Raw genomic sequence first — 12529 nt, 5'->3', positions numbered from 1 at the left:
TCTGCCTGGTTTATTTCACTGAGCATAATACCCTCTAGTTCCATCCATGCTGTTGCAAATGGTAGGATTTGTTTTCTTCTTATGGCTAAATAATATTCCATTGTGTATATGTACCACATCTTCTTTATCCATTCATCTACAGATGGACATTTAGGTTGCTTCCATTTCTTGGCTATTGTAAATACTGCAGTGATAAACAAAGGGGTGCATATGTCTTTTTGAATCAGGGATCTTGTTTTCTTTGGGTAAATTCCTAGGAATGGAATTACCAGGTCAAATGGTATTTCTATTTTCAGTTTTTGGAGGAACCTCCATACTGCTTTCCACAATGCTTGAACTAGTTTACATTCCTACCAGCAGTGTAGGAGGGTTCCACTTTTTCCACATCCTCAACAACATTAGTTGTTGTTTGTCTTTTGGATGTTGGCCATCCTAACTGGTATGAGGTGATATCTCATTGTAGTTTTAATTTGCATTTCTCTGATGATTAGTGATGTGGAGTATCTTTTCATGTGCCTCTTGGCCATCTGAATTTCTTCTTTGGAGAAGTGTCTGTTCAGATCCTCTGCCAATTTTTTAATTGGCTTACTTGCTTTTCGTTTGCTGAGGTGCATGAGCTCTTTATATAATTTGAATGTCAACCCTTTATCAGACATGTCATTTATGAATATATTCTCCCATACCGTAGGATGTCTTTTTGTTCTATTGATGGTGTCCTTTGCTGTACAGAAGCTTTTCAGCTTGATATAGTCCCACTTGTTCATTTTTGCTTTTGTTTCCCTTGTCTGGGGAGATATGTTCATAAAGAAGTTGCTCATGTTTATGTCCAAGAGATTTTTGCCTATATTTTTTTCTAAGAGTTTTATGGTTTCATGACTTACATTCAGGTTTTTTATCCATTTTAAGTTTACTTTTGTGTACTGGGTTAGACAGTAATCCAGTTTTATTCTCTTACATGTAGCTGAACATAGGCAGCATTTTAAAAAATAGAACTTGGATGTTTTTACATGGATGTTTTACACTTATCTCCCCCTACTGTATTATACCTTGCCTTCATATATATATATATATATGTTATTTGTCTCGCATTTTGATATCAGGTTAATCCCTTAAAGCCCATAGAAGTGAATGAGTTGGTGGCGGAAGAGGAGACAGGAAGGATGACAAGCTGAGAACAGGAGGACTAAGGTTGATGGGCCTTTAGAAATATCTGAGGAAAGAATAAATCAAAGCATCTGTCTAAATAGGAATTCCAGAAAGGGATACAGAAGCAACTAGGGATGGGGACAGAGGAATAATCAATAACAGGGATGAAAATCTTGACTCTGAAGAAAATAATAATATTGAAGGGCTTCTATTTACAATAGCCAAGATACAGAAGCAACCTAAGTGTTCATCAGTAGATGAATGGATAAAGAAGAGGTGGTACACATATACAATGGAATACTATTCAGCCATAAGAAAGAAACAAATCCTACTATTTGCAACAACATGGATGGAGCTGGAGGGTATTATGCTCAGTGAAATAAGACAGGTGGAGAAAAACAAGGGCCAAATGATTTCCCTCATTTGTGGAATATAACAACAAAGCAAAACTGAAGGAACAAAACAGCAGCAGGCTCACAGACTCCAAGAAGGGACTAACGGTTACCAAAGGGGTCGGGGAAGGTAGTGGGGAGGGAGGAAGAATGGGATTGAAGGGTATTATGATTGGCACACATGGTGTGGGGGGGTCACAGGGAAGACAGTGTAGCACAGAGAAGACAAGTAGTGACTCTGTGTCATCTTACTACTTACTGCTGATGGGCAGAGACTTCAACGGGGTATGGGGGACACTTGATAATATGGGTGATTGTAATAACCACAATGTTTTTCATGTGAAACCTTCATAAAAGTGTATGTCAATGATACCTTAATAAAAAAATACTAAAAGGCTTGCTCAATGCCAAGAGAAACCAAAGACTCACATATAGATACAATGATAAGGGTGGGGGGTGGGAGGTTGTTACTAAATAAAGAGAAAAAAAAGCATCCAGGGAGATGAAAAGGGAAAAATTATCAGTCTGGCATCTGATTTCTCATAGGCAGCATGAATCACAGGAAGATATAGTTTCTCTATAAAAATTAAACATAAATGTACCATACAATCCAGCATTCCCACCCCTTGATTATCTAAGTGAAATAAAAACCTATGTTCACACATAACCTGTGGCTTTCTTCATAATCAGCAAATACTGGAAACAACTCAAACGTCCTTTAAAAGGTAAAGAGATCAACAAATAGTGATACCTTCATAATGCTAACTACCATTCTATAATAAAAACAGCAACTGGAAGAATCTAAATGTATTTCGCTGAGTAAAAGAAGCCCAACTAAAAAGGTGACACGCTATGTAATTCTCTCACTATGACGCTTCCAAGGGAAGGGAACTGCAGGGGCAGAGAACAGATCAGTGGTTGTCAGGAATTGGGAGTGATTTTGGTTGAGATGATTGTCAAACAATCGTTTGCATTTGTCATAACTCAGAACTGTACACCACGAGGTATGAATATTTCTTTATGTAAATTAAAATTAAAAAGCAACAAATGGATTTAAAAAGACATTATATCACACAAAGTTGACCAACAAAAGAAAATTTAAATGTTATTAGCAGAGTTTGAAGGGGAAAGGAAAGGAGGAGGTAGTGTAAGTTAAATACTGCATTTTTCTTTGCAAGGAATCAGTAATATCAAGTTGATAAGTTTTAAAAACGAGTGGTGTAGCATATTCCTTAGATTTATCAGTCAAAAGAAATAAAACAGAAATGGTTCAAATGGTTACAACTGGAGTAGGGATTGTGTAGTTGAGGAACTGGGGAGGTGAACTTCCATATTTCATCTTACCTTCCTATATATATGTGTATGCACTGCTTATAGTTTATTATAAAGTTCCAAATTTTCATTACTACAAATATTCTGGATACAAAAAAATCTTGAATTAAATAAATTTTTCACCAGATCTCATGTTACAGAAACAAATCAGATTTAGAGTAAAGATGAGAGCTTTACAGTATAAGAAAGCACTATAGGTATCCTAAGTAATTTCATATACAATATACCAAAAGAGTACTACAATAAATATTAAAAATATTAATATATAAAGTAAACACCTATTATATTTAATGATATTTAATAGATATTTACATTTCTCTCATATTATGTCATAGTAAAAATATCTTCAAAGAGGTAATTTCCTCTCTTTATATTGATAGAGCAACATAAACAAACTGAGGTATTCAATGATGACCAATACGTCTGAAAGCAGTCAATGAATGGCCTTTTCATCTTCAGCCAACATATCAATGGGCCTATGACAGCTACTCCTGGTGGAACCTATGCTAAAACTTTTTGTAGAAAAACATCAAAGAGGCTTTTGGGTCTGAACAAAATTTGACAAGGGAAGAACTTGAAGAATAGTTATTGAAAAAGAACATACTCCATACAACAAGTTTTTAATAGCTTTTGATCCATTGCAAGAACCCCAAAGTGCCAGTATGTGAATACATAATTAGGTAGGAGAAAATTCATTACAAAGTGAATTTTGGTTTGACTTGACAAGCAAAAAATTCTCCCATGGCTGCTTTTGAGAAAATTATTATACCTTCCTTTCATCAAAATGTTGCCAATTCTGCATTTCTGTCAATAGCATTTAACATATTTATTTAGGTTGTCTTTTTCTGCCTCACTAAAGTAATGGAAAATTTTATTTAAATTGCATCCCTGTTAACTTATACAACACATACACATACAATGTCTCCATATGTAAGAGAACCACTCTGCACCCCCATTATGGTAGACAGGGTAATGTGCAACTCACATCGCCTGCTCAGGTACCATGGTGACTATTAATGATATTTAATAGACATTTAAATTTCTTTAAATTTAATAAATATTATTTCATTTAAATTATGAGCTGGCATTCCTCTACATCTGCCATCTTTGTGCTCAGCCCACGTTTCTCCCAAGCTGATCTCAGCCATTGTCTGTGCATGGTAGTGGTACTAATGCCAGCCCATTAGTGCAGAACGTGATATTCTTCGAGTGTGTGACTTCAGGTCAAGAAGTCCCCACTGGCCTTGTCAAAACAATCTTAGCATTACCCTGCTACCTGAGACTCTTCATACCCAATCCTCATTCCCCCTCTCCTTTCACAGGTATTAGATCAGCAACTTAGTATGAAGGTTTCCTTGCCAACTCCTCTTATCCTCTTTAACCTAAATGAGCATTTCTCCCAAAAAACCTCTCGTACCTCTAATCTCATCTTGGCATCTGGTTGGAAGATTTGAACTGACATACTCGCTCTGAAGAAATAGCAAGCATGGCACCTCTCTGCCTGAGGAATACCTGTCTGATAAGAGAACATCATCAGACCTAACTTTTATGCAAGTTAGGAATAGATCAGGCAGAGCCCCTAAGCTTCCATGGAAATGTCTTTCATATCTGTGACATATCAACTCTTCCTCAGTGTCTACTTAGTCTCTCACCTGGCCTTCCCTCCTCTGAGTCATCCTGCCCCTTTAGTCTACCTGTTCTTAATGTCCTGAGGTAGCTCTTTGTTCTTGTTACTCCAATGTTGTTAAGGGCGTTGGCCATTCCCTCACGTTTAGTAATTGAAGTACAAACTTCTTAGCCTTCAGATCCTCCACAACCTAAATAGTCCACCTACCTCTCAAGTTTTAACAAGAAGAGGGCTCTCTCCAAGACTAGAGACAAGAAGCAAAGGACTGGAGATGACAGAAACAAAAGTGAGGTTTAGGAATGCATGTTGGGAGATTCATATTAGATGGCTTTATTTTTCCTGGTAAAGTAGGTGGTGGCAAGCTAGTTGCAGAGAGGAACATAGAGAGTTGAAGAGAATTGTTACAAGTCTTGTGACAACGAAAGTGGAAATTCAAAATGAATTAAAAATTTTGTGGAATGGCATTCAAGGACATTTTGATGTATGTAACATCAAGTACATTGTTACTTTATTCTAAATAAATTCCTTTCACACAGTAGATGCTCCCAAACATTTGTTGAATGAATAAAGTAAGCAAGGCTCTAGAGAAGCAGTAGGAGAAATGGTTAAGGACATGGGTGTGAGCCAGAATCTGAGCATCACCACTTAGAACTCTATCTCTCAGTGCCCCAGTTTCCTTATCAGGAAAATGGTGGTATTATGGCACCTACTTTATAAAATAATTGTAAGGAATTGCAGTTACATGTATGTATGTAATTCACTTAAATCATGCCAGCCATGTGACAAGTGCTCTATTTGCTTCTGTCATTATCATCAGTATTTTTACAGTGAATATACAGCTAATAAAAAAACAATTGACAAAAGGGTATAAACTTCCAGTAATAAGATGAAGATTTAATGTACAGCATGGTGATTATAGTTAATACTGTATTATATACTTGAAAGTTGCTAAGACAGAAGATCTTAAAAGTTCTCACCACAGAAAAGAAACGGTAATTATATGATGGATGCTTTGGCACTATGGTGGTAATCATTTTTTAATATATAAGTGTATCAACTTAAATTTATACAATGTTATATGTCAATTATGTTTCAACAAAACTGGGAGAAATAAACTGAATGTGGGTTAGTAGATAAAGCACCAGATAGTCAGAAGCCTTCATTTTGAGCTCCAGGTGTCATTGAATATCTATGAACTTGGGCAGATCATTAAATGTTTTGCAACCTCACTGGTACCTGTCTCTTATTACATAGTTGTAGTGAGGGTCAAAGGAGAAGATTTGTGTGAAAAGTACTTTACACACCATAAAAGATGACGGGCACGGGTTACCCGTCAGAACACGGCACACACTCATGGGTTTGTCTGGTTCATGTACAAAGCCCTAACCCCTGGAAATCGTGAAGATCAAAGTGTCAGATTTGTATATCTTAAATACACATTAAACAGTCTCTGTGCAAAAAAAAATATACTGCTTTAGGATTAAAGGACAGAAGGGAAGTCTGTTTCTGTTTGAGAAGACAGTGATGGTGGAGAGAGTCACTGAGTTTGAGGCCTTTTGGTGGAGGGGGAAGAAAAGGGCTTTCTAGGGAGCTAGAGTGTGGAAAATAAACAACTTTGAATGCTGTGGCATATCTAAGGCTCAGAGGTGTGTATTCATAAAATCAGCTTCCCTTTTCTCTTAAACCCACCTCTCTATAACCAGACAGCCTGCTGCTGCACCAAGAATTTACTGCTGTGAGCAACTATAAACATTGTGCTAATGGCAGCACTGCCTGAGAACGGTCACTGGGGAGTGCAGTGGGTGTAGTTAAAGACCAGAGACAATATTTTCTCCTCTACACATCACAGGGCACACATACTGTGATCTGATACAACGTAAAGGTACTGGGATAATTATTACTATTAAAAGCAAACAATCAACTCCACAGATCAACGGCTCCTTTAAAACCTGCTTTCTAATCTGTTTCCCCTCAGATGTATGGTTATTGTCCACCTGGAAAGGCCCCAAAGTGATAGCCAGAAATCTGTCACTACCACCCCTTCTGCTGTTCTGCCATCATATTTAATTGTGTTTGCTCAACTCCAAGCCAAACTCATATGCAGTATATTTAGATGGTTTAAATAGCAGAGCATTCCACTGTATTCACAGATTATTTTCGACACCACATTCTTGGGAATTAATCTGGAATAAATAAGGTAACGAGAAAAGAAGCAACATAAATTTGTTCCAGTGACAAAGAAAACACTATCAAACTGGCAATCTGGAGAACTGACGCAAGGGCAGGGACAGAGAGCTCCTTTTAGTGGACTTACCTGCAAATGCAATCACCATTTCATTCACTAGTCTCGATTTATTTTTAAGTGGGGGAGAAAGCAAGCAAGAAACTAATAGTATGAAACTGTGTAATGTACCTTTATTATTTCAAAAGATCAATGTACAATCATTGTACTTACTCTTACATAGCATTAAAGGTAAAGGTGTAGAACTGATATATATATGCTGATTTTTTGAACCTCTAAGGAGACTTTTTTCCCTACAATGGCAAACTTCCTAAATTGAAAAGTATATATCACTAATATATATTCAGGATCTTTTTTTTCTGAGGTCTCAGCTACTATATATTTCTTCAAAAGTCTTGAAAATCACAAGCTTACCAAGGCTTGGTTAGATACTTTTGTCAGCTAATTCCATCTTATAATTTTCAACTTGCGTTTTTGGAACCATTTAATAAATACAAACCCTATCATCCAAACATCAAAATACTTATGAATCATGGTGTAGAGAACAGACTTTGTTGCTGAAGAGGTTATGTCTTGAACTGGATCAATTAATTAAAATTAAGACCAGTGTTCTGTGCTTTTAATCTGAGCCAAACTTTACATAATAATAAAAATAGGGATTTTAAATCTACAGAACTTAATGAACTGGATTTTCATTCAAATTTGGAAAATGAAAACAAAGCGTATGCATGTAGGTAATCTTTCACTTGGGATTTTCCAGAGTATACTTCTCATACCTAGATGACTGTTTATGGAATGCCTACTCAGTGCTCATCTGTCTTATTCTGACTGAACTGACTTTTTCTCTGCATTCTTATTCCTTATCTGTTTTTTATAAACTCAACAAATATTACTCAGGGCTTATTATGTGCCAAGGGCAACATGTTCTAGGTACTGAAAACACAGGCAATTTATATTCTTCCTTGGGGGGCAGAATTCAGAGACAACCACCAACCAGAAACCGAGATTTCAGATAGTGACAGTTCAATTAAGAAAGCACAGTAGAGCAGAATGCTAGGGTGCCTTGGAGGGTAAAGTAGATGGGCGATAAGGAAAGGCCTCTCTGGGAGGTAACTGCCCCAGATGGACAAGATAGCACTGGCCATGTGAAGAGCTGAGGAACTGCAGTACAATCACCTAACATGGGCAAGAGCTTGGAGAATCCACAGGACAGGAGGAAGGCAACAGACTCAGAACATCATGAGCCGGAGGGAGGTACCCTCAGATAAGACCTGATAGTGAGCAGAGAGCTCATCACTTTAAGATTTTTTCTGCCTTTGGAGACAGCACAGACCAGCCTGTGGAACAAGGGCCAGTACTGTCTCAGATACAGGTCTTGCTGGCATCACGTAGCTCCTCTTCCACGAGTCGGTGCTGCCTCTCAGCGCTCATCTCTTGAGTCTGTATCTCTGAGGAGCTCATCTGGCCTTTAGACCCTCCCCCCTGTTCATCTACTCAGTTTGTACTCTAGACCCCTGGGCCTGCTGCCTGGTCTCTGACCAGATACTAGCTCTGACCCTCGTTATTGGCTTAGGTCTGAAGCATACATAACCTCAGTATATGTAATCTTGGGCACAACCTGACTGCGCCGCCCCCTACCTCCAGCTCCCTGTTAATCCTCAACGACCTTTATCGTCTCCTTACCCGATCAGACTTTCACACTGCTGCTATGTGCCAGGGCTACTGCCTTCCTAAATATGTATTTTCAATTTTCAAAAACACTCCCATATCCTTTAAGACTCTTGACTATGCCCATAATCTCCATGAAGTAGATAGATAATTATCATTATTTTAAACATGAGGAAATCCAAAGTCAAAGAGTTAAATAGCTTTCCTAAGGCAAACTCAAAACAGGACTGGCCTGAGAACCCAGGAGCCCTGCTTTCCCGTCCCCATCCTGTTCTGGGGATGAGGTACATCTGCTTCACTCCAGGCAGAGGTAAGTCCACAAATGGTTCACTTACGATGCTGAATTTGAAAACGAGGCACAAAGGACTCTAGGAGGTAAATGGAAAGAATTCCCATCTCCTCAACTTGTTTCATATTTGTGTATTTGAGTCCACTTTTCTTCATAATACTATATCCTCAGACAATGTTTTCAGCCCCGTACTTATACTCAAACATAGTATGGAGATAAATTGGCACTATATTTATACTGATCTAAGGGAGTAAAAAGAGCACAAGTTACTTGTTTAATTGGCAAAAAGAACTGAGCATATTCAGTTGAACCACTCTGGGTTTTCTTCTTTGGCTCTGCCTACCCTCAAACATCACATTTGTACATAAGTATCACTTTGTGGATGTAAGATTATAAGATAGCATATATAATTCTCATTCTAAAAAACCCAGTGTTCTGTGGTCTCATTTTCAGGTAACCATGTTGTCAAAAATTCAATGCATTATTTTAAAAAAACTCTCAGGTGTCTCATTCTTCTCAAGTAGATCAATTATATTCATTATAGCTTGTGGTATGGGTACATATTGCTTGACATGTACCATTCTTTAAATATCTAAGGTTCTTATTAAAATGAGATTCTAGCTGTTTCTATTAAAAATCCATGACCCTTTTCCGATAGAACTGTTTTGACCTGTAACTTCTGGCTAAATAAATGTACAGTGTTCTTTTCTCTTTTGCATTCAATCACTCCTACATGTAGCATTTGGACATAAAAATGGACATTAATAGCTATTGACCTAATTAAAGTATATTTAAGGTTGTTAAACAGAAGCAACAATAAGCAGTTTTGGTTAAAACCAAAATTCACTGAAGTGATTATTACACAGAGCAAATGCAGTAAGTTTTGAAGGATGTATTGCCCTTAGAGAGCCATTTAGTGGATTAGAACAAGCAATTCACAGCTGAAAAAACTTAGTAAAATATAATATAATTAATCTACATGAACTCAAAACTTTACAAATAGCAGGAAAAACAATTACTTACCTTTCCTAGTTTGTTTCCAGATGGACACTTACTATGTGTACACATCACGTAACCATAGAGCCAACAGGAGACAGCCTCTCCTCCACCACCCCGGCCTCCCGTCCCTCCACGCAGTTTTGGGACAGGATAGGATCACCTCTGGCAGACTTGTACATGAATAGGGTGAGTTCTATATAACTATTGCCTGACATGTGATAAGCTTGCTGGGAGAAGCCTCTGTCCTCGATGGGGAAGCTTTTGCATTGTTGAGCTTTATCCATGATGGCTGTGTGAGCTTAATTCAGGGGTGAAATATCAGGAATGCCATTGTGACCACACATCTAACTTACAGCTTTTATTTGCAATAAAGTTGCTTTTTTTTTTTCAAACCTCCATCTGGGAAATACTAGAAATCTCTTTTAAGATTTTCTTATATGCACCCATATTTTTCAAGGATGATTTGACAGTTCTACTATGTCACTGTTACTGTCTTTCAGGAAAAATGATAATTTTTTTTCCACAATACATGGAAATACATTCTACATCACCAAGATATAGAAAAGATAATTCTTATACTTGACTATAAGAAAACAGATGATACTTGAACAATAAAAGAAGTCTCACATATATATCTTATGTGAAAATGTGATACTTGGTGAAGAAACCCAATTTTAATTTTAATTTTAATTTTTAAAGTTTACACCTTATAGTTTTCCCTAAAAACTTTAAAAGTATTTTAAAAACCATGTTAATTGACCCACATATAAAGAGAATGTTTATATTTTTGTGCAAAATAAATTACATGCATAGGGCCCTAGGCTGAAATCACATTATCATTTTATTGGGTTGTCCTGGTGTGTGTGTGTGTGTGTGTGTGTGTGTGTGTGTGTGTGAAAAATAATATGCAACCGAGGCTATAGTCAGAGTGCCAAAATAACCGGCTGAAAAGCAAAAAATTCAATCATGACAGTTTTACTTATATGTTTCCCTTGATTAGTTGATTTGGCTCGGCATTTTGTGTGCATTCATTAAACTGTTATAAACAAATACACAGCATTATAATGACATTCAAGTCAATAACTTTTGGTGTTTACAATACTGAACTAATATATACCCAAAGATTAAAATCTGAAATCTCATTTCAGAAAAACATTTTACTGCCTTTTGCAAATGCTTACTATAGAAAAATAGCATTAAAAAGGATACTTCATATAATTTCAGATATATAAAGGAAAAAAATATTCTTATCCTCCAGCCAGACCCCCAAAATCCCGAATCTTATTACCTGTTCCTGAGCAGGACACTGAAGGTCATCTTATCCAGTCCCAGATATTTTGGCAGCAAGTTGGACCAATCCCAGTTCCATTTTGTGATGGCTGACTGTTGATAAATGAGAAGATGCTATTGTTAGTTATTAATCAGAGTTAATATGATCAGTAAATTAAAGCTCCAGCTGTGATAGCCTAACTAAGAAGGAGGGGGGTCCTGAACAAGGACTTAGACAGATAACATCAATCATGTCCACAGAAGAAGGTTTTTATTCCAATAAGACAGCAATTAATTTATAAATCCATTTGGAGATGTAGTCATTATTTATAAAAATATAAATCAATTTTTTGAGTCATTATTCTTCCAAGAGCTAATGGCATTTGCCCAGAAAGTTTCACAGGAAGGGTGACTCTTTGAAAAGCAAAGCAAAATAATTGGTAACTTTTTCATATATCAATTTATAGTTTCTTTTTTCTTTTAGCACCCAGAAGTTTGACTAAAAAAAAACAAACTTGAAAGAGCTGTGACTCAAATTACGAGACACAGCTTAATTAGAGTGTGATACTAATGCTATCTTTTTGGATAAGAAAATGTTTCAAAGGGGGAATTATAAGGACCTGTAAATATAAATAATATATGATTCTTTTATCCCATTTAATAAGGAATTTCACAACAGAGTAAGGAGAAAAATTACTGTGAAAGATAATCTCATAATTCTGAACTGAATAAAACATGCCATTTATTTAAATGAAGTGAGGATAATTTAACAGCCACATGATTATTTATGGTTTGGAGCAATCTAATGTACAACACAGGAAAGCAGCCCCTAAACTCAAAGTTATACAATATATTTGGTTTTAAAGTATTACAGATGTTTACACTCCTTAAAACTAAATAGTTGTGATAATAAGAGTCCAGGCTGATGTTTAAAATCTAACAAAAACTATGCCCTGTCACCTGCTGATTAATGGAGCACTACAATCCTGTCATAGAGCAGGAGAATTCTGCCCCGGGTTGTCAGCATTTGAAGGTCTTATTCTACTCCAGTATTGATGAATGTAGACTAGAGTTGTAACAGGCATGGTAAAAATATTAGCTGCATCCCGAATTAGGCCATTGTTTTAATTCTTATTTTCATCAGAGCTCTAGGTCAAGCAATCCTTCTCTTCTGCCCGGTTAGTTCAAATAGTCTTTCGAGAAACTTCTGGGAAAAGCCACCGAAAGACTGAACAAAGCAAAAGAAACTTTAGATTTCAAATACTTTGGCATAAATATGATCTTTTCAGTGTAACTACTAAAATATGCAGCTGAGACAATGGTATAATCTGACATTAAAAAATGTGTGGTGTTTACCACATTGACTTTATTCTAAATATCCTGGCTTTAAGATGGTTAGCAAATTCATTTTAAACTCAGGAATATGTTTAGGGTTATAGAAAAGCAAATTTACCTCATGCCATGTAAAATAGAGGAGTTCAGTGCTCTATTTATAATTAATTATAAACTATTTTATAATTTATCTGATAAATTAGATAAAGGTTGCAGGTGTTTTGTGAGTGTGT

General features: G+C 36.6%; 1 protein-coding gene across 2 annotated transcripts in view; it reads right to left on the bottom strand.

Moving 5' to 3' along the window:
- KIAA0825 (KIAA0825 ortholog) overlaps nt 1–12529 on the bottom strand; it is a 432275-nt gene that overhangs the window by 212164 nt on the left and 207582 nt on the right. For both annotated transcript variants that reach the window (XM_036925703.2, XM_057493384.1), the window contains one exon: nt 10984–11078. In XM_036925703.2, coding sequence (XP_036781598.2) covers nt 10984–11078 — 95 coding nt within the window. The remainder of the gene's footprint in view (nt 1–10983; nt 11079–12529) is intronic.

Source organism: Manis pentadactyla, chromosome 2, assembly GCF_030020395.1.
Source record: "Manis pentadactyla isolate mManPen7 chromosome 2, mManPen7.hap1, whole genome shotgun sequence".
Classification (NCBI taxonomy): domain Eukaryota; kingdom Metazoa; phylum Chordata; class Mammalia; order Pholidota; family Manidae; genus Manis; species Manis pentadactyla.
This window is presented reverse-complemented; position numbering and strand designations above follow the sequence as displayed.